Source organism: Sturnus vulgaris, chromosome 9 (genome assembly GCF_052056855.1).
Source record: "Sturnus vulgaris isolate bStuVul1 chromosome 9, bStuVul1.hap1, whole genome shotgun sequence".
NCBI lineage: Eukaryota > Metazoa > Chordata > Aves > Passeriformes > Sturnidae > Sturnus > Sturnus vulgaris.
In genome coordinates this window covers 11,927,578-11,950,816 of record NC_142251.1, presented here as the reverse complement: position 1 = coordinate 11,950,816, position 23,239 = coordinate 11,927,578, and the positions used below count along the sequence as shown (strand labels likewise).

General features: G+C 40.8%; 1 protein-coding gene across 1 annotated transcript in view; it reads right to left on the bottom strand.

The window, feature by feature from the left end:
* The window catches only part of ST6GALNAC5 (ST6 N-acetylgalactosaminide alpha-2,6-sialyltransferase 5), a 70,303-nt gene that overhangs the window by 4,567 nt on the left and 42,497 nt on the right, over positions 1-23,239 (bottom strand). Inside the window, exons 3-4 of the mRNA XM_014872212.2 lie at positions 9,546-9,955; positions 4,392-4,499 (exon numbers count right to left, since the gene is read on the bottom strand). Of these exons, the coding sequence (XP_014727698.2) occupies positions 4,392-4,499; positions 9,546-9,955 (518 nt within the window). The remainder of the gene's footprint in view (positions 1-4,391; positions 4,500-9,545; positions 9,956-23,239) is intronic.

Here is a 23,239-nt window from a genome sequence, read left to right as displayed (position 1 = left end):
GGAATTCTGAAAGGTATTTACACATGGAAGACCACCTCATTTCATGGGAGTTCTGGATTCCCCCAGATTGCATACTAGTAAGCTTTGGATTTGAACTCTGGCTTGAGTACACCATAACCCAAATTAACTGTGCAGCGTTATCTTCTAACTCTGCAATTAGCTTGTGTCACCAGCAAATGAAATGCATGAGTAATTTCTATACGGAAATTGCTTGCCACCTCATTTATTAACATTAAAACAGATGCTGTTTTATCACTGACTGATACTGGACATTAATCAGTATTTTGTCAGACTCTGCATGCATATTAATATCACAGCTGGGAGGCATCTTGTGAAGTTCCTCTGTACAATATCCTGTGCTTCCTGCCTGATCACCTGCCAGCACAGCACCCGTGGAAGTGCTTGTACCCCTGTCAGTCAGCTTCTGTTTGCCACTTGAGTGCACACTGTCTCACAGATGGTATACACCTACAGCAAAAGCTGGAAGTAGAGCACAAAAGAAACAAGGCAGGGAAACCAGGCCAGCCCATACCACATTCTGGTCAGCTTCTTTCCTTAGAAATGAAGAGCCCTAATAAATCAACCCTCTAAAACTATAGGTACTCACACACTTTGTAAAATAATTCATATTATGACGTGTGAGTAAAGAAAGTGTCATTTATATGTTGAGTGATGGGCAAGGTGCTGTGTCAGGACTATGAAGATTTCTAGATAATTTTTTTTTGCCTTCTATTCCCAGGATCTCCTTTCCCTGACCTTCATAATTAGTCCTGTTTTCCAAACCATGTATGCATTTTGATATTAAGCTAATGAGACAGACATATGGAAGAGCCGGACTAGCTCACATACAGCTTACAGGCTCTCTCCTAAGCTCCAGGAAATGTAACCAGCAAAAACTTCTGCTTTGCATTTGATTTAAAGAAACTGAAAGTGGAGAGAGAGAAAGAGAGAGAGGTAAGAAAACACTAAAGAATTTCAAATACCAATTTTCAGGTGAATTATCATGGAAAATGGTCTGGCAGTCAAATGAGGATTCTTATAGGAAAATTATCTGGTTCAATAACTGGAACAAAAATTATTCATATTAGTTAAAATAAGGCTCAGAACTGAGTTTTAAATTTCTGGGAGTTCCAGAAGACCCATGAAGAGGAAAAGAGTTAAAGAGGGTTCATCTCACTAACCCCTTAAGTTTTCCTTGTGTACAGGAGTACCCTGAGACCTGCAGGGAACCAGCCTTTCTGTCCCTGCTGCCCATAATGCCACGGACAGAGGCTGGAATTCCTACAAACTCATTAAGGGTTGTCTTGTCCTTCCCAGCCCTGCTGTGAGCACCCACAAAGGGAAGCAGAGGCGCTGCAGTGCCTTCAGGAATTGTCGTGGTATCTGGGCACCATTGTCAGGCTGCTGCTGCAGGAAGGCAAGAGGAGAATCCTGCATGTCCCAGTGCAGGAGTGAGTCCTGTGCATGCAACAGGCTGCCAAAGGGAGTTCTGAGAGGGAAGTGCTTCCCATCCAGGAAAGGCTTGGATTGGATTCCTGGGCACTGGAAAAAATAGAGCAAGATGGCTTGTGTGTCTTGGGACAGAAGACTGAGAGATGTGCACAATTTACAAAAATGTTTGCAATGTGCATGGAAATACAAGCTTTCATCTTATTACAGAATGTGCAAGACATCATGAGAGCAATATCAGGCCATTAACCCTTAATACAACATAAATCTGTAGCAAGCAAAGGGGTTTGAAATTATTTATAGCTTCACTGTAAAGTACCAGAAATTTATAATAATCAGGACACCAAGTCCAGTTCAGCTATGAAACTCAGTGTCCAGTGAAAGTAAATGAATCTAAAACACCTTGTTCCAAATAATAGTGACAAATCTTTTAGTCTGTGCTCCAGACTCCTTCACTGGACTATTTTTCCTGCACGGGTGCAAAGCAATTTGGTTAATGACCTTAATCCAATAATTTGTAGCAGAATCAACAGCATGAGATTCATGGTACCTTTGAGGTGTCCTTCACGTTACAGATGTGACACTAATTTAGTTCCATGACAGTGATCACCACACTCATTACTTATTCCACAAATTAATACTTAAAAATGAATGGGTATCTATCTGCTGAAGTTATAAATTTGGTGATATTAATTCTGAAGAGACAGAAGATTTTTTGGGGTTTTTTTTTCAATCTTAATGTTTCTTTAGTCACACAGCAAGTAGGATATGCACACCATCTAGCACACACACATTTTTGTTGTTTTGTTGGGATTTCTTTGTTTAGATTTTTTTTTATTTTAACGGTAGATTCTTATTCTGTCTGACTGAAAACCAGGAAATATGGCTTACAATTACAGAATATTTCTTTCTTTCTGCTATTCTGTTCTGTTGTCTTATTTCTTTGAAAGGAAGCACTGTTTTAACTTCTTAATGAGTGGCTGAAGAGCCACCAGCTAAGAAGGTTAACTCTATTTATGGCAAGAAACTCTTTTCATAGGTCTTCATGGACAGCTTCTTCCAGGCCTGATAACTACAGTTTTCTCCTTTATCACCTGGGGAATCAAGCTGAAGTAAAGACATTTCATATTACTTTGATTAGGAAACGACCTTTTCCCTTTTTACAACCAGGTGTGCATACCTTTATGTTAAGATTTTTTTAATGCAAGCTGTAAGAACAATTACATCTTTCACTGGTAGGATTGATCTACAGCCTTTCTTGTGTTATAATTTAAGTCCGTGTGATTTTAGTGTACTGATTCTATGAAATCCTTTCATATGTTCTCAGTGACATTTTTAGTCTCTCTCAAAACAGTTTGTTTGGGTTTAGTTGGGTTTTCTTAATAAGTATCTAAACAATTCTGACTCTGTCTTAAAAGTCATGATTACACGTTATTTTGCAGTGAAATGCTGTCTTATGTATTTTTAGATCATCATTTTAAGAATTACTTCCATGTGCCACTGGAACACAGCCACTTCTGGAGTAAGACAGACCAGCCACTGACAGAAACTGAAGTAGTATGTGTTGGCCAACTGAAATGACAGAGGAATGATATGTGTGCTGTGGAAGGTATTTGTGTTGTCTGGCATATCTGATCTAGTTTGCTATTTTCCTTGGAGAATTCATGATGAAGTCTGGCAGTACACCACAGCATTTATCATCAGTATTTTGTTATAGTTTGTAGAAATTCTCACAAAGTGGAGTTTAGTGCTGACATTTTATGCTGTGATTTCTTCAGGGAATTCCGCAGTGTGCCCAAGACAAATGCAGATTCCTGATCCCTTTTAAATGCTCAGAGGAAAGTCAAAGCAGTCTCATTCTTTGAGACTAACCCAGCACTGCAGCCTTGCCCTCCCTGCCCCTGAAAGGCATCCAGAATTACCCAATAAACCAGACTTGAGAGAGATCACTGCATTTGCAATAGAAAATTTAAGCAAGTACTTCTTGGTAGAAGGGGTTTGTGAGGTGATGAAATATCGAAGCCTCGTTCCAGACTGGCTGCAGCTCTTCCCAGGTCACCCAGCAGGATAAATGGGATCAGCACTGGCTGTGGGCAGGAACCACTCAGTGCTGGGCTAGTGCTGGGTGGGTAGGCAAGATTTATGTCAGCATCAAGATTGCTGATGTAGTACAAATTTGTTTGTACTCATACTGGTATCTTGTGGCTAATGTTACTTTGTCTAGCACTAGAAGTTCTGAAGACTCTCCCTCTGTCACTGATCCACAGTGGGAAAACCTTAACCAGGACCTGTGTCCTGAACACGGCTGGAGGCACAACCCAGCTGGAGAAGGTGCACAAGCAGATCCTTTACACAGCAGCTTCCACTGACACAACTTGTGCTGCTTCTGCCTCGTGTGACCCAACCCCCTGCCACGCCCAAGATGGGTGATGACAGCACTGATTCTCTGCTCCAAAGTCACAGGCGGGGGTTTCATGGGGATTATTTAGGAAGCTGCAAGATTGGCATTCATGTGACAGAGGTACAATAATGTTGAGTTGCACAGAAAGTTCAATTTAGAAACTAGTCACTGTGAGAACACTGTTCTTCTATTAATTTGGGGAGAACTCAAAAAACAAATTAAAAGTAATGTTTTCCAGTATTTCGTTCTTCAGATTAATTTCATGCCAATTATTGCATTACTTTTAGCTGATAAATATTCAGAGACTAAAAGAAAGCAACAAGATGGATTAATTCTCCCACAGTACAAACAAAATTTTAAAATATTTTATGTAACATAATTAAACGCTGTTTGTTGTTTTCCGAATGAGATCATGGGACATCTTAATTAATTGCTTTAAGAGGATTGAAGACTTGTTGCAGAGGAAAAAGATTAAAAGATTCAGATATCTATCTGTAACATTAACTTTGTTGGCTAATAATGGTTCCAAAATAAATCCTACCTGCAGAAATCCGGTGGCACCATGCCATAAACATTTATCCTGTCACAGAGCTCTAATGCGATAGTCATTGTGAACCAGCCCGTGCTAAGCCAAGTGTTGGATATCTTCCTGAAAGCAAAAACATAATTAAGTTTCTAAGCTGGCAAATAATTCTTGAGATTTATTTATTTATTCATTCATTCTGAAGCAATTTCTCAGCATTTTCTTCATTCTTGTAAAAGGCTTTAAAAACTAGGTAACCAAGACTACTTTGCTGGTCCATCTTTTAATAATTTTTCTGGAGGCTCCTGTCAGTGGAATAATCTGGGCAGAAATTTTCCTCATTGTAATTAATTTTAGGCACAGCAACGTTAATATTTAGCTGACTTTTTGATTTGTTTTCTAGAAGCTCCCAGCCCCACTGTGACTGCTGGTAGGAAACTCTTTAGCTGGTTGCAGATATGACTGTCCAATAGCCAGAGTGGGAAATCTTCATCCTAGGAGCCACCCCTGTTGCCATCCCTGCCCGAGGGGAGCCTTAGAATGGGAATGACAATGCTGGCAGGGAGCCCTGCCTTCACTGCAGGCTGGGACACGGCTTTAAAAGAAGCTCAGCTGATCCCAGTATTAATTATGCAAAGTAGGAGATACCACCCTGTAACTGCTCACAGATGTAAGGGATTTCCAAGCTGTGTTTAAGTTCTGCTGTATCACAGGTTCTTATCTGCAAAGTGGCAACAGTAATGCTTCCTGTTCCTCTGGTGCTTGGCAGTGCTGTTTAGATTCTAAGAGCTGGGTTCTGTGATGGTTATTGGATGCCTGGCACATGCACTGGAATTCTCAGTCCTTTTCTAAGTTCCTGCAGTGGCTCTGTGTTGTGGGAGAGCTGGCACTCTCAGAATGGGAGGATCAAGGAAATGCCAGAAAGAAAATGCCAAAATAAATCATCTTAAAGGTGTCACAAGGGCATATGTAGGGACTGGCAACCCTCTTAGACACAGAGGCACAGAAAGTTTGGTGTTTGCTCCAGGGAGAAGTTCACTCAAAGGTCTCCTTTCAAGTTCACTCAAAGGACCTTTCAAAGGTCTCTCTGTTAAAGAAGACAGGAGTTCTCCCTAATGGCTCCTCACCCAGCTAGGAAAATCCCACTGGAAGAAGTTCAAGCTTGTGTTACCTGCAGCCCAAAGAGTGCTCAGATTCCTGCTGACAGCCTGTCACAGTGACAGCCTCCCCCTTCATCTCCTACTGAAGCTGAGGCACCGAGGGAGCAAGTGCAGGCTCTGGGAAGGCTGGGCACTCTACCTGAATCTACTAACGTGGGACCTACATTAATCCCATTCCCCCACACCTGTCTGTGCCAGATAACTCTGAAACTTTGTCACAGCCTCCCAAAAAAGTACAGCAGAAAACATGACGTTCTCTTCAGAGAAGTCTTCAGGGAATCCCAGGTCCAAGTTCCAAGGCCATCTTTTACAGTTTACCCAGTGATGGCAGGATGTGAAACAGTCTTGGAAGAGGGACCCGAGGCCACAAAAGCCACTGCAAGCAAATGCCAGCAATCACTAACATCGAATTCAGCTGACAGGAGCCACCACGCAGCTTCCCAAGCTAATGCTAAACAAGCTGGTTCCAAGTAGGTCACCTACAGGGCAGTAGGAGGAGATGTTTTGAGCACTGTCAGATTGAGGAATGCCTTGTACCAAGGTTTCCCATTTCCTCGGGGAATCAGACTACTACAAGGAAAAAAACCGTGGTGGTGTCTGTGCCAGCTGCTTAAAAGACACTTCCAAACATAAGGGAATTCTTTGACTAAATATACCTGGAGGATGCTGGGGAACCTAGGTAATTTGTCCTGTCCTTAGTAGATCACCTGGTAACGTATAAACTCCTGAAACACATTTTTATTGCTCCTGACACACAGGCTTTCAAGCTAAGCTAGCATTTGGAGAATGACATGTTATAAGCATCTCATTATTTCCAATTATGGGGCCTTATTTATTTTCTGACTGTGCACTGATGCTTGGGGGTGGTGGTGCAGTTTGTCACAATGTCACAGCTGGGTCATAAGCTCAGTGGAGGCCTTCAGGCACAGCAACAATATAAAATAGTAAGAATTTTTAGCTCAAAATTATTAGGAAAGAGAATGGTAGGGAAAAGCCTAACAAATTTGCTTCTCTGCTACCTGAGGGTTTCTATACTTTGAATCACTAGATAATTCAGGAACATGTTCAGGCTGAGAGTGCTCTGGGGCTTGCACAAGTCCACTGTTGCAGGTGCCCAACACTGCCATTCCAAAAGCGAGGCAGCAATTGCAGCCAGACCATGACCAAAGCTTTGCACAGCTCAGGACACCCAGCTAAGCTCTCTGCTGGGTTAGCTTGCTTTCTGCTCATGCTGTCATTTCGTGCTTTCAATAAACAGAACAACTGAATGTAACTAAACTGGCTTAGAAGCTGAATAATCAAATAAAAGATTGAAAAATTCATTCAAGTACTACTCTGCCCTCTTTAAATACCATGTCTGTAGGACAGCAACACAGAAACAGGGTTACAGTGTCTTGCATTTCATAAACGATCTGAGCAAGAGTCCAACAGAAGAATACTATTTTTATACCTAATCAGCAGTAATGAGAGAATATGAAGAACTGTCATGTGCTTATTAGGGGAAATTATCAGATATTCTTTTATATGATGAACTAACATACTGTGCTGATAAGTCTGTAGTGCACACTAAATTACAATTAAAGGCCTTTCTGCTCCACCAAAATCTCATTTATAATCTCTATGGAAATACTCTTCCTGCAGTTATTTCATTTATGCTGCTTTTATCTAATTACTATAATATTGGTTCTGAATCGTATTTTCTTAATGTACCCTTATTCAATTATAAAGTTATTTTCAAGTACAGTTACTTTATAATGCCAAGTATATTGCTCTGTAGCCTTTGTCTTTCACCATGCTATTTAACTGGCAATGTTTTCTGAAGTTTTTTTTTTAATTTAAAAATAATTTTTTTCCAGAAAGCACAATACATCCAATTACCTTTTTTTTCTCATCATTTTCAAGACAGAAATGAATAGTCTGATTATTGCAACCTTGCAATCATGCTTCTCTCTCCCTCCTTTGTTTTTTGCAGGCACTAATGTCAAGAGCTCAGTAGAAACCTCCCAAGGGAGCAGCAGCATTCTGGGCTATACAATGTTCTGCTCCTGCCCCCACGGGTACCTGAATTTTCTCCCTTACAAATTATTTCCTACCCATGTTTCTTTTCATCTTCCTTATTCATTTATTTTCATCTCCTGTTTTAATCTTCTTAGCCCTTCAAGTATGCTGTCTGTGCCCTCTAAAGGAGTGGTTCATACACAGCAGAGCATGCAGTTTATTAAAATCAACAGGGCCTGTTCCTCAGGCTGAATTTTGCTGGCATCTGAGTGCCCTTGATTCACACTGGGAGTTCAGGGTGCCCATGACTGAGTTCACTATAAACTTGTTACAATGTCATTAATGGCTCAAATGCCTTGAGAATATTTCAGGAGCTGAGCCCTATGCCTGTGCAGAAAAAGAAATGCTTTCATTATATTCACTTACAGGCCTCTGGCTCTGGATGGGTGATGCAGAACCAGAAAGAGCAGCTTGCCTGAAATTGCACAGCATGTTCAGAAAAAGAACAGGATCCTGGCAATGTCAGGGAAGGAAGGGGACCCTGGCTCCCCATGGCAGAACTGAAGTTCTGAGAGTGAAGCAGGGATGGAAACTGTTCCACAGAACTGGGGACAGCACATGATCCTACCCTGGATCACCAAAAGCATAATCCAGGAAAGGAGGTGGCAGCGTGCATTTCTCATGTCCAGGGCCTCCTCCTGGGGCTCATGGTGGCCACGTCACACTGCAATTCCAGCTTTGCTGACTTTCATGCCTTTGTAAATACTTAACACACAGATAACCCTCTGCACATATCTTGAAGGGCTCAAATGCTTAATTAATCTTCTCACTTTGCTTTACTCTGGAAAAGACAAACACATCACAACTGGCAGGATATCTCCTCTTGTTATCCTTCTTGTTCCAGCAGAGACCCAAACAGACCAATTGGAAGATGAAAAGAAGAACCTTTAATGTTACAAAACTGACCAAGTTACTCTGTGATCTGGTTTGAGCCTGAGTCAGCCACGAACTCCTGCAAGCAAACCATGTGAGGTGTAACAAAGGCAGCAAATGCCAAACAAATGTTGCCTTCAGCTAAGAGGATACAATTTCCTTGAACATTGATTCTGCCTTTCTCATGTAGCCCAGAAAATGAAATCTGTGCTCGAGTCCACAAGAGAATCAATCCCTGCTCAAACTTTGGTGTGTATGTTTTGCATTTTTAAGGTAGCACATCTGACTGAGAGTTACTGCACAATAAACCTACCTCTTCATTTGTATCTAAATGGGGACCCTGTGCCATTTTAACAGCAGCACATTTAATAAGTAAAGAAATATAACTTCATTAAAAATAAATGCCTTTCATGCTGAGAAGTCTTTGGTTTGAATGCCCATTTTCAAACACTATATGTAAAAATACTCAAGTACTGCAGTGGGTCACTTACTACAAATTTGATTTGAAGATCAGCCTACAAGTCTCATAAACAGTCTCATAAAGATGTAACTATCATAATAACTTTCCATTTTCCAGTTGCAAATGTAAGATGAACTGTTCTGAAGCACCTAATGTATGACTAATGTTTATTTGTTTTACAAGAAGCTTTACAGCTGCAATGTTCCAAGAATGCTTAAATTCAATAAACAGCTATTATAATTCACTGAATGGTGGCATTTCCTCTATAAGAAAGCATAACCTATCCATTCTAATTTTTCAGAATCAGTGAAAAAAACTTTAAGGTATATTACCCCAAAGTGAGATTTAAACAGCTCCTGCCTCTTCGACTCTATAAATAGTACATCCAGACTCTGGTATTCTAGGCTGATGAGGCAATACTCCATACAAATCATTTTGATGTGTATTTTTTACTTATGTTACCAGTGATGTTATTTGGCATGTCATGCCACATTAAAACTCATGAGGCAGAGGATTTAATGGGCAGGATTGTTCCTGTGAGCAGATCTGAAATTGGTATATATAAACTGCATTATTTCACTACTCTGTGACATCCCCAGGTGTATCCATGTAAGTTCTCACCTGTCTTTTCCAGTCTCCCGTTTAAAAAGGTCATCAAATTGTAGCATCTTGTGGCGAGAAATCATATACACTTTTAACTGAGGCAGTATCTGGTTCATCAGCTGCAGGTTGTTGTACACCAAGCCTTTGCCATCTCTCCTCATGTAGCTGCTTGGGCCCCAGAAGATGAACACAGCACCATGGCTCATATTTAGGAGTTCGTTGCGATTTCGTAAAATCCTCTGAATGCTGGAGTGTGCAATGACCCGGAGGCTGGTCTTGTTCCCGACGTCTTTTCCGTAGCCCCGCGTGGGTGCGTCGTTCATCCGTATGACACACTCGCTCTCGTCGATCCTGTCCCCTTGTCTGCTCCCCAGCAGGTGTCCAGAGCTGGTGACCAGTGCACAGCTCCTGCAGTGCATCTTTAGCGGCTGCAAAGACATACACCCTTCACAGTTAGCTGCAGACATCTTCCCTTTCACAACACAGCTGTGTTTTACACATCCATGGCATATTTCACAGCAAAAACCTCAATGTTCATCATTCTCTCCTGGCAGTCTTCCCAAATAGCTGGGGACCCATTACCTGTACATTTTTTGGGGGGAATATGGTGCAGAAGTACAGCCCTTGGAGTTCCTATGTAGAGCTAAGTCCACTGCTGCTTCATAAACAGAAATCACAACAGCTTCTCTACTCTTCCCAACTGTCTAGGATTGTACTCCTTCCACTTGCTGTAACAGCTGTAGTTATTTTTTGTTCTTCCACTTCCTTTTTTTTTCCCAGGAAATCATAAATCCTAAGTCTTCATAAATTCACGTGTGAATAGCTTTTAACCCCTGGGGTCAGGACATTTTGCTAATGGAAGAGATTGATACCCTGGCCCAATCCTTCCATGCTATTTGCAAGTTGTGCCACAACCACTGCAGTGCTCTCTGCCTCCTTTATGGTTCAACAGCCAGAGCTGGTCAGTAATGTCTGTGTGTATTTTACATGGCAGTGAGTTAGTGCACTGAACCTTTGCTACCTTGTCAGGTCATGTTTGAAAGTTACAGTAAAATGGAATGGGAGGTGCCTGTACAGTGAGTGCTGACCGAATGGAAGCAGAAGAGTAAAACAAGCTTTCATGAAAATGAAAATGCATGATAAATCATGTTACTGAAGTATGCCACCACCACAGGTATCAATTATAGAGGAGCATGTCACTATCTACTGCTCAGCATGAGAACTAAAAGGGGCAAGCATTAAGAGTATTCCCAAAGTGCTACTTTCTAACAAGAATACGATAAACTGTGAGATAAATAAAGATTGTTTGAGGGTGTGCCTTGGTAGCCTCCAGGAAATAGTATCTTGCACTTGGTGTGTATCTTAGTGTCTTTGAAAAACAACAAACAACAACAACAAAGCAAATAAACAACAATGACCAGCCCAACCAAAAATCCCATCAGAAAAACCCCTGGCACAGAGACTGAACTGCAGTTGCTTGATCATTCTGATCTACGCGTATACAGGAATCCAATGACTAAATCAGTCTGCAGTGAGGCACAGCTTAAAGCTCTAAAGTTGAAAAGGACACATGATGTAGGCTTGACACAATCTCAGGCTCCTGTTCGAAAACTCCTGTCTGAGTACTTGATGGGAGTGTTTTACTGTAGTAACTTGGTTTTAATTTTGAAGGTACTAAGTGGTTACAATTACAGGCTGAGATTCTTTCTTCTGTGAGACTAGCTCATGAATGCTTAATGCTTTTTAATTAAAGAAAAAATAAGAAGTATACAATTTGCACAGTGATTCAACCAGTAAGCCTTGTATCTCCATCTCCCCCAGTAAACAAAGTCTCTTTCACATCTGTGGACTATAATCCAGAGCTAATGGTATGGGTGAAAATGTTCATGCCTTAGCGAGCCAAGGTTCCTAATGCGGTATTAACATGCATTTTCCTTTAAGCTTTCATCTGCCACTGTGATGAATTGCATAGTGAAAGGCTCTAAGGTGAACTAGCTGCTCCACCACCATGCTTGGGAAAGCAAGACGAGGTGCTAATGAGGTTAAAGGAAATGTAGTCAGCACCAATGTTAACTCACACAGTTTTGAATATCCACATAGCAAGGCATTTTCACCTAAACAATCTCTGCTGGTTTCTACCCTACTGAGCTACAACTTCCTTGTTTCTTTTTAAAAAGTCTGCCACAGAATCCATCAATTGTTAGGAAAGAGGGCAGCCATCAGCAGAGCTATGCAAACCTGGAGAGAGGTCTGAGGCTACATAATGAGCATTAACACTCCCCAGAACATCTGTCCCAGGTCTTGTTTGAAACATGTTCCTTCTGGGAAAAAGTCTTTAGAGTGAAATAGTCAGGTATTGCCTAGCCACTTCCTGAATGATGCATGGGTGCTGAGCCCTTGTAGCTGCTCTAGGCAAGTAATTTTCAGTTGCCTCACTCAAATTCTTTCAGCTGAAGTCTACAAAACTCACACCTAAAAATTGTCAGAGGAATTCACGGTGAACAGCCACAACATTCTCACACCAGCTGTTTATAATGCTTTGACAACAGTGAAAGCAAGGGGAGAAAAAAAGCCATTGGCTGTAATATCATCTCATTGGGAGGCAGCAGTGGCACCAGAAATGTCATCTACTTAAGCAATAATAATGGAGGCACAAGGCAGTTCTTTGGGATTGATGACCAGCTGGAAAAAGTTGATGGCCTGAGAATAACCAGGGGCCATTAAACCAGAAGAACATTAGCTCCACAGAAAACAGTAATTATTACAGTGATATTTTGGAAAAAAAAAAGCTAAGTGAAAAAAAAAGCAAACCCCATGAAATATGAGTTATATTTCAGGAGCCTTGCTTCAAAATGGATGGGGTGAGAGGTAGGCAAGTTTTATGGCATCTTTGTTAATTACTTTGTAGTGTAACATATCATGCATGTAAAAGCTGCTGACATTGAATGGTGCCCATTGCTAATAAGCAGCCATAGTTCATGTGTGCCTGAACTCCACGGACAGCACCTTTGTGACAGGGCAGAGCACATGGCTACTGCTACAACACAGGTCGGGCACTTGGACAGCACATGAGCCAAGCACTGTCCAAAAAAATTGCCCAAATCACCTCTCAATTCCAGTCATCCCAAGACAGGCATGGAGAGAGGGAAAACAGAGGTTACAGTACAACAAGTTCACAGAGTAGAGCCCCAGAAGATGGCAAATCAGCTGGTGCTTTTCAAGGCTATCCCAAGGGAATGAAGGCAGCAGGGGAACTTTGTCATGGGGTAAGCCCCATAACAGCACCTTTGTGCCCACGAGTAAGTGCAGCTTTGCACAGCTACGAGCATTCCCACAGGCCAAACTGACTCCTGGCAACTCCCAGAGATTAGCCCAGAAGTGCTGCTGCTCTATCACAAATGCCTGATTTGGTTAATGAAACAAAAAACAATGCCACAGTTGTTTCTGTATTTTCCAATTTGAGGTAATTTTCTTTGTTATTGACTTTAAAATCTATATTGTCCAATCATTGAAAAATGTTATTTTCAGACACTTTAGTGCTCAAGTGCTCGAGAATAAATTGAAAAATGTTCTTGATACAAAATATGTTATTCTCAGATATAATTATTTTCTTTGTGATGAAATCAAATAACTTTTTTTGCTTATAGAAGTCTTTTGATTTTAAAGCCAAGATTTAGAAAAGAAGACAGCTCTCTCTAGTAACATCACGAACACTGTAAAACACACTTTTTCTTATACTGAGTACTTAATGACCTACTTTCAAGACCCCTGGGTTCAGATCACTCCATTATCAGTCACGTAAAAATTTCTGTTCTATAAATAAAAGCTAGAGTATTTTATCTTGGCAATGATGACCTGGCCACAGCAACAAAAACAAAATCAAATCAAACCAAACACCAAACCAAAACAACAAAAAAAGACCTGGAGTGAGAACAGCTCACTCCTGAGTTCAGCAGAAGACCACCTCTCAGTTCATGAACACCAGCATTCTTCATGGGTACATCTGGAAATATCACAGATGACTTCAAAGTGTATTGAGAAACAAGAGATACCATGAAAGGTTAAAGAATACCAAAATTCGTTTTGGATGGATGACCTTTAGCGAAGCACTTAAGACAAAGTGCAAAATGTTTCTTTTGCACTGCAGCACCTCTATTGTTGGCCAGCATTTGCCAGAGCTGGAATGAGAGGCTACAGAGCTGCTCCTCTCTGAACCACCTGCACTGTCTTACTGAACCTACAGCCTCTCTGCAACAGCTCCCACACTGACTGCACAACTAAAAGCAGTGGTACAAATAAGATTGATGTACAGGAAAGCAAATCTGTTCCCATTTTCAACTGAATTAATACGGTTGAATTCAGTATGTTAATGGTTGAAAAAGCACACATAAACCCTGTAAGAGCCAGTCTTACTGGTTCAGGAGAAAGTGACCTTATTCCAGAGCAGCCTTGCTTTCTCTGTTTGTTACAAAGTAGGTGATTTCTCTGGAAGGAGTTTCATGTCTCCCCTACCTGGTGGCCATTGTGCCTGGCCTAAGCACAAGAGCTTGTGACACTCACTTTATGTTACCTCAGTATTTGCTTTTTATATTCCTTGTCTTGTGCACAGAACTTAATCAACATTTCCTACGTGACGCTAATGAACCGTGAGTTCACACCATGTTCAGTGCAATTCATTACTTCTGGCTTGCTCTTGATTCCTGGGTCATCAGCCACCAGCAAAAACACTAAATAATTAAGGCTTTGCAAGTGATACAATATTTTGTCCTGGCAGCTTCAATTTTTTTCACTTTCTTGTAGCTCTGATCAGCTCTCAGGTTTCTCACAAGCTGCTGGCTTGGAACCACTGCTCCATCAGGCTGTCTGCTCCTTCCTAGTGCTCTCCTCCCAGAGGCCTGGAGGATAATCCCCCTGTCACAACTATATCCCAAGCTCTGCAGGAGCTCCAGCCATGCCCAGCCCATTGCTGGCACATCACAAACAGCTGAATGCTCCAGCTCTGGTGAGCCTCTGTCATTCAGCACTGCCCCAAGTGGAAAGCTTCTCATGCCATTGTGTCCATCCCTCACGACAAGCTACATGTATTGTTTCTATCAATGTGCCTCCTTCCTTAGTATTTTCCCTAAAAGACTGAAAAACTGCAAGGCCAAATCTGCTCTTTTTTGAGAGATTCCCAACAACCACCTTAAAATAAAATAGAACCCCTGAGGCCTCACATTTACCAAGTAACTTGTGTTCTGTAAGCCAGTGCAGCAAGCTGTGGGACTCAAGCTGTCTTGTTAGTGAAGCACAGCTGTGCACTTCTGAAGTGATTTCCACAATGCAAGGATTCTGGGAGATATAATGCAGGTTCCTGATTATTTTTGGTTTGTAATATATTTATGGAACAGTGCTTTCATAATACTATGAAAGGAATAAAAAATTAAAAACAAAACTAAAACAAACAAACAAAAACCCAAGCACATACAAGCCAAAAAAGCTTTCTATTTTTCAAGTCCCATCTATGAAATGATGCTATCAAGCCAGTCTTCTCTGAACAGTAGAAGTCATTCAGATGCATATTGGAACGTTGTAGGCAACACTTCTGTGTATAAAAAGCTGGAGAAAAAAACCCAAACTGAAACACCTAAAGGATGAGAAGAGTTTTCAACTTGCTGAGGTAAATGCCCTTTTGAAGTCTCTGTGAGTTTTGATTTTGTGGTGCCAAGTTCAGATCTAAAAGATTATTTTGCTTTGACCATGACATTTGCATGTGTGTATTCATACAGGGAGTGTAGCTTAATTTCTACTCTCTGCATGCCAGCTCAGACTTCTCCCTCAAGTTTTTGATTCTTTAGCCCTTATGCTAGATAAGAGCACTTTATGCAGGTACAGTGATGTCAAAGAGGGGAAAAAGCCCTCAGAGCAAATACATTTATAATTCTTGTTGAAGTACACTTTTGGAACATTAGAGAATTCACCATGAAAACAAACTGTATTGTCCACTGAACTAAAAGCACTGATTGCCTTCAAAAGGATATTCCAGTGACTGAGATTGCACAAGTAAACAGAAAGGGTTCAGAGGTACCACTTGCCCAACATTGTTAATCCTTATGCAAATCCAAATTACAAGCATTTGCAGCGAAACTTTGCAATTCAAAAAAGGTCTGGCAAGTCTGCTCATAAAGATAAATGCATGTCTGTTTAAAAAGATAAAAGATAAAACAAATGAATTTCTTATTATTTCTCTTTGTTTCTTGGGCTGTGGAGCTTGAATATGCAAATATTGTGGAAACATTAGCATTGTCATTTCCCATTGGTTCCTCTGAGTTAGTTATATAACTGGACTCTGCCTTCAGATATTGGTTAAGACAGCGAAATAGTCAAACTCCAGCACATTCCTCACACCAGTGATCACAGCACCTTATGTTTTATTCTGCCAAGGAATCGAATACTTTTTTTGCCATGATACCCTACTGAGGGACATCTGCAAAACCTGTAGGAAAAATACAATAATGCTATTTTCAAAAGGTCCTTAGACAGATCTAATTAAATTTCTGAACAGGAGGCTATATTGTGAAGAGGGAAAAAACCCAACAAATGCACTCCACAAAGCTTTCACTGGAGCAATTTTCTTAGAAAAAGTACCGTTAAGCATATTAGTCAATGAAGAGTCTTCTGCTTGTGTGAAGTGTTTTCCAGCACATTAACTCGTTTTCAGGGGACTGCCTGCTAGTCAAAGCTTCCATTAGATTAATTAAAATATGGCTTCTCTCACTGGAAAGAAAAGGCATGAATTTGGTTACAGGACATTGACCGCCTATAGAAACGGAGCCCATTCTAGTTACATAAAATACACGAGCAGGAGCAGCAGCACAGGAGATGAACAGGGTAACTTTTGGTATATGGGGCACATTTCTCTTCTTATTTTAGAAGCATGATTACCAGCTGCTGATGTTTCCCCCTAAGCCACCTGAAGTGAATATAAGGTGCAACCTTGCAAATTGTCAGCACATATAAAGCTAAGATTTAGAGAGTAGTTTCCATCCTGAAACCTATAAATGTGTCCCATGAGGAAGATTAGTATCAATCATAGGCTTATTGGAGAGGGAGATAGGATACAATGATAACCTGAAGCTATCAACTAGAGTAATGGTCTCAGAAGAAAAAGCAATCAGAGAAAGAAAAGAATATCCTCAATGAAAGGCAGAACTGGAAAATCAGGCAGGAATGTATCATGTTGATGAACATGAACTGTTATACAAGAGAGAGTGTCATATGAACAATATACAGGTTCTAAAGAAATGGTTACTGCCTAATGTTTATCTTAAAAGGAGAGCAAATAGACATCCATATTACATCAAACTGCTTTACTTTTGTTCTGCAGCTAAAGTACTTGTACTAAAATGAAATAAAGCCACAGGCATGGTGTCTTAACTATGCAAATTGTTATCACTGAAGTGTCAGGAAACCAGAAATTATAACCATCTCCAGGAAAGGTATTGGACAGTTTGGATTTTTGCTTCAGAATGTTTTCACATCAACTTTTCTTCTTTGCTTTGGTATGTTTTGGCAGTTCTTTCCAGTTTAAATACTTCATGGAAGTATGCCCTCATATGCTCTCTCTGCACCTGTCATGGCTATGCAGGATATTTTTTGAGCCTCAAGCTTCACAGGGTCCCTTTTTTTATCTAACCCAGCATTGAAGCCAAGCATCACTGATCTTTAAAGTTTGTGCTTAAGTTTTCAAATTCAAGCACTTTTTTTTTCTGTGGCCCTATCTGGCTCATCCAAATGCATCTAAACACCCACTGCAACTGTTATCTCTACAATGTGATGGGCATTGCAAGGACAAAATAAGCCTTTCCAATGGTATCCAGTTTTAACAGAACTTAGCCCCTAGAACAGGCCAGATGAAATGTAGGACCAAATCTCTAATTAGAAAGTTACTGACCCCACAGAGAATTTTTCTAAAATATATTTTGTCTTTTATTTCTCTACCTGGTTAAAGTAAAGTGAAATAAAAACTAACTCTCCTTATGCCTTTGTAAGGTCTTAGTTAAAAAATTTTGTTCAAATGTCTTTCCTTCAAAATCTATCAAAAATGTTCAGCCTTGTGGTCTTTTGATTCTCATGTGGTAGCTCCATGTAATCTTCATCAGCTTGTTTTATGTAAACCAGGCTGTTCTATATCGTCTTACTTCTGTCCCTCTGACTTAACAGCACACCAGAAACTAGAGAACAAAATTAAAGAAAGCAAATTCAAACCCTTTTTTTCCCCCAGAGGATGCTGCATCTGAATCTAAAATGTTTTTCTGAGGATGTATCAGATTCAATAATAGACAAAGTTGTACCACCTCCACAGCAGGATCCCAGGGCAGCCTCCACAATCACTGGCATACTGACACCAAAGACAGATGCTGGAAACAGGTACTGGCAGCTGAAGTGGCCAAAACATCCATTTAACTTAGGAGTGACAGGTTGCAGAAACACACTGCAAATTTCTCCCATGCACATATGCAGACAACTCTCTCTTGAGCGTTTTGTGCTAAAGTATTTGTATATTTAGTTTTGAACAAAAACCAGATGCAAAGAAAACATCTTGAAGACAGACATACAAACATCAATATATCTACAACTATGTATCATACAATTTTAACTGATTTTGGACTACAGCTACATTTGAAAAATAAATGTTTTAATTCAAGGATCAGCTCTTTCAGTTTTGGGGGTTTTATTAAAAGGTGTCTCTCATATTCAAAATAGGTCTCTCCAATTGTTCACTATTACCATAGTCCTGATCAGGAGACAAAAATAAACACATTTATCCAATCAGGATGTTTGTATTGAGTCTATTTGTCTACATGCAGGTTAATATGAAATTAAACACTTTGTACATGGAACCATTTAGCACTGAAATGAACCTGCCAGTGAGGGTTAATTAGACAATCAAGTACAAGAGCTGCCACTCTGTCTGCCAGTGTGGCATTGCTTCTCCAAAGAGGTGCTCTTCAGTTTGCAGCAGAATGTCAAAGCTATGTTCTGTGTGAGTGAAAAGGATGAGGTTAACTGGAATCTCTGGAGGAAGCACTAGCAGAGGCTGGCTGGGGAGAAAGGAAGGTCTCTCTCAGAAGAAGGTACCCTGAGCTGCAGGGCATATGAGAATGAGGAGCCTTGAAAAATGAGCCAGGGAAGAGCTGATAGCAAGTCAGCTAACAACACAGCAAGAGCAGGGGCTGAGCTTGGTAGAAGTGAAGTCTACTTCCAGATCTGTGTATTTCACAGATGTTTAGGGCAGTGGCTTGTGGCTGTGGCATACAAATGCTTTTACTGATACTTTACCATCAATTAATTGGAGTGAAGCATGATTCCCAAGCACTAAGTTAACATTCTTCAGTAACATATTCCTTGTTTAAAGATGTAACTGATCTGAAACCGGCGAAATGATGTAACTTAAAATCACAGCTACATAATGCATTGGGTCAAGGAATTTGAAATGTAGGAAAGTGTGCCAGAAAAAATGCAAGAGGGAGGTTTAAAACAGAAATCAAGAAAAAAGGAATCACCTCTCATTCAGCAGCAGCAGAAACAAAACTTTCCTGCAAAGAGGTGAAATGTGGAATCCCAGAGTCACAGGGGATTTCTGAGTGTTTTATACACTTTATCTGCTTTTTATTTTACATTATTAGTCCTAAATTGTACTTCTTGGATGTGAGGTGTGTGTCATTTAAATGCATTTTACCTGGCAGTGGCATTGAACAATGCTTGCTCACTTCTTCCTGGGTTGGGGGCTGGAGTGTATTTCACTGGATCCATCTCACAATCAGAACAGGACACAAAGAGAAGTCAAAAGAAGGCAGGAACAAAAAAAAAGATAGGTGGATGCACAGCACTGCTGTCTTTAGTGACACTGAATGCACATCAAATTCAGCCCAAATTGCTATAATAAAACGGGTGACAGTGGTGGTGGTGATGGAAGAATGAAAAGGAGAACACAGCAACACAACCAAGAAGTTCTACACTGCAGATACTTCTTCGAAGTACCTCTCAGTCTTTCATTGTTTAAAAACCACCAATACTGAATGCCTTGATATCTAACTGATAACCTGACAGCAGGAAGTTTTAAATTTAAATTTAAACCAATGTTTGCTTTTCAGGGCTCTGTACCACACCTGGCTGCAGCTCAGGATTCCTCTTTCATGTGAATGAACTTCTGTCAGTTTTTCAGAGCAATAGCATATTCTAAAGCAGTTTTTCTGCACTGGACATGTAAGTTCATCTTTCCAGCTTTATTGCCTCAAACAAGGCTCACCCATCTGAACAGCACAGTTCTACAAACTCAGACCTTCTCTAGAGCCACAATTTCAACAGTCAGGACAGAGGGCAGAATATTGTCTTCTTGTAAGGGTGAAACACTGGAGTGACAACAGTTTTTTGTATGGGAATCTGCTGCCCACATGCCCACAGTCCTGGTGGTGCCCACTCCTGGCACACCCTCGGAGCCCCGAGTTGTGTCCCCCCAGGCTGGAGCAGCCTCAGCAGGAGCAGTGTCCTCTGTGCAGTGTCCCTGTACCTTTGCTGGGGACCCTCAGAACCCACTGGAGGCCACCTGCAGCTCCTGGCTGTGACACTGATCTCCAGGCTGGCACACAGTGACAAACAGGGCTGGCACACAGTGACAAACACACCTGCACAGGACAGGGCACACCGGGGACAATCTGCCAGGAGATGGCACGAGAGCATAATCCTGGCTCAGCCACAGGCACCGGGAGACCAGGAGAGCCTCACAAGGGACAGCCACTGAGGACAGCTGGCAGCCTGACATCCTAAAAACCAGTGCGGACAAAGTGGGAATTTCACCTTGGGCAGGGCAGTGTCTGCACTGTGTCAGCCCTGCCTATTTCCCGGATTTGCACATCCGTGGAGGAAATGAGGAGAAGGCTCCCAGGAGAAAGCCCAGCTCATGTCAGCACAGCACAGCACAGCCGGGAGGAGCCTCTGTCCTGGAAACCCACATTTGAAGAAACGCAGCCAAACGCCACTGATGTGTCAGCACTTAATTACAGCTGGAGTGCGGTTCAAATCTTTCCCTTTCTGTCCTGTGTTCTGCTTCCAGAAACACACACTCAGAGAAAAAAAAAGCAACAGTGCAAGATTTCTACCCCTCAAAAATAATAATCACGGTACAGCCCTACTATTATAATTAAACATAAATTAATTACACTTTAGAGAAGGGGACAGGTTCCAAAGGCTTAGCTGGTTTCCTTTTTAATTACTGTGTAATACTATGAGCACAGCAAAAATCTTCTTTTTAACATGCTAAATGTGCTGGGGGTTATGTTTGCTTTAACAGACTGCAAAGAATGCTACATTTGCATTTAATTAAAAATAAGTTATTAAAATAGCTTATTTTGGTTCAATGTATATTTACTTAGCATGTGGATGGTTTCATATCAGAAATACGATTTTTTTTCAATTAGTATTGACCAACAGACACCTGGGAGAGCAAATTAAAGCAATGCATTTTCAAAAGAAAGCTTATTAATGCAAAAACATTTGACCTGTCAAAACAGATTATTTTTGAACATTCACCTTTTCAAAAAGGAATCAATCTTTATCCCAAAAGCTAAGCAGTATGTTACCTTTTTGACAGGAACAAAAGAACACAACCCTAGAAACTGGACACATGCAGAACCCCCAGACCAAGCGTGAGCTACCCCCAGCCCGGAGTGATCTGAAGAAACAACTCCCGTGGGTAAATGGCAGCGTCCCTTGGACAGGGCATCCATGGCTCTGGGAATGCAGGCTGGGTCTGCCAAACCTGGCAGAGCATTTGGGAAAAAGAAATTCTAATTTTCAGCTCTCGAGCAGCCTTACACAGGATTCAGGCAAAGATTCTGGCAGATGCAGAAAAACAAATGTAGGCATCCAGTTCACTTGAAATTCAAATGAGGAAACAGCAAAGCTCATTTATGTGCTTTCAGGGTTAGTCAGCAGCTAAGCAAAGATTTTTTTAAACTGAAACTTTACATTTAGATTTAGGAGGAGAGCTTTAACTGGGTTAAGTCCTGCTTTACACACCAAAGCTCTTCATGGGATCTATCTCTAGGTTTCTGTATTAAATAAAAGTCTTAGGGAACCACTTCTTTGTAGCCACTTCTTTGTGATTCATCACTCTTTGGAAGGTTACAATAAATGTGTCATGGAACCCTACTAATTACCAGTAAATCACCAAAGTTGGAAGTGTCAGAAGCATATCCTAAAAGAGTTAAAATGAAAAGCCAAATATTCAAAGAGCTCTGGGGTGAAACTGCATCACTTTACAGATGAACCTGTAATCTATGTGAAAATAAATGATGTATAATGATTACAAAATTTGAAATCAAATCTTCACATGGGGACAATTCAATAAGGTTAGGTGATTATAGGACTATGCAGTAGCATCAATTGTGGAGCCAGAAATAGTCTCACATCCCTCAGAAGCTACAAAAACTCTGCATTGCTTTATTCACCAACATCAGAGGGCATTCACTTTCATCAAATAGTTTGGGGGGGGTCTCGTCTGGAGGGGAAAAAAAATAAATAAAGGAAGGCATGAGCCCAAGAAACGACTGGCAATGATCCTAACTTATCATCCAAGCTACCATTTGCTCTGCCAATTGATGGGAAATGAAGTGTGATCAATTCTAGTCCACTGTACATCGTTCCCACTGACTGACCTGCCAACTCTTTGATTGAATAATTAGCTAAAATATCAATATCTGCCATTTTGCACAATGCTCACAAAACAAAACCCTAAAGTTTTCAGAAAATTGACCATCACCATATTATCTGTAACTTTACATTTTCTTTCATGTGTAAGCCTTGATATTGCCAAAATATGGACTAAAAACATAACAGTACGTAAGAAGTATTAGAATCCAGGAGCATGAAATCTAGAGGTCAGTGCAACCCCTGAAGTAATACAACATACATTTTTAATCTTACAGATGAATAATAAGCCATATCAAAAAGGATTAGATCTGTGCTCCTCATTCACAATAGTTCACTGTAAGTAGCAACCTATTTTCCATTCTCACTACCAGGAGAAGCAGCACTAACTCAGGTGCTGGGTGGTGAGTGACAGCAACGCTGACATTTTAATAGCAGCTACTGTTTAAGAGCACTATCACCATCTTGTGCTTCTTAAATAAAGATTTAATCTACTTTTGATGCAGCAGAGCTCTGCAGACCTGGCAATCTGCTGTTAGGGCACATGGAAAGGTGGGGGTTTCTTTACTCCCATCACCCAGTCCCACACCGGGTGTATAACAAGCTGTTCCAAAGCCATAAATTAGGCTCAGCAAGGCACTGCCTGACATTATACTTTACATTACAGTCCCAAGCCTGAAGTGCTAGCAAACAGGGACACTGCACTTACTGTTCTATTTCAGACATAAATGGTGTTAACTGCAAAGACAAATCAGTTATTCAGTGCAAAAACGATACATGACTTGTAAACTGTACCCTTTATAAGTATTTTGGCATTTCTAACTTTAGTTCACACACATGGATGTAATTCCTAAGTATCCAGATGCCACAGCCATATCTAAAGACACCACTTGTCCCCAAACCATTCTGTTGTGGCTTTGAGCGTGCTCACCACTTTTTCCCCTAATTCTCATATCTACTTCCCCCTATATAGAAATGAAGAGCAAAACCAGAAAGGGAAATGAACAAACTGAAATTGCAAA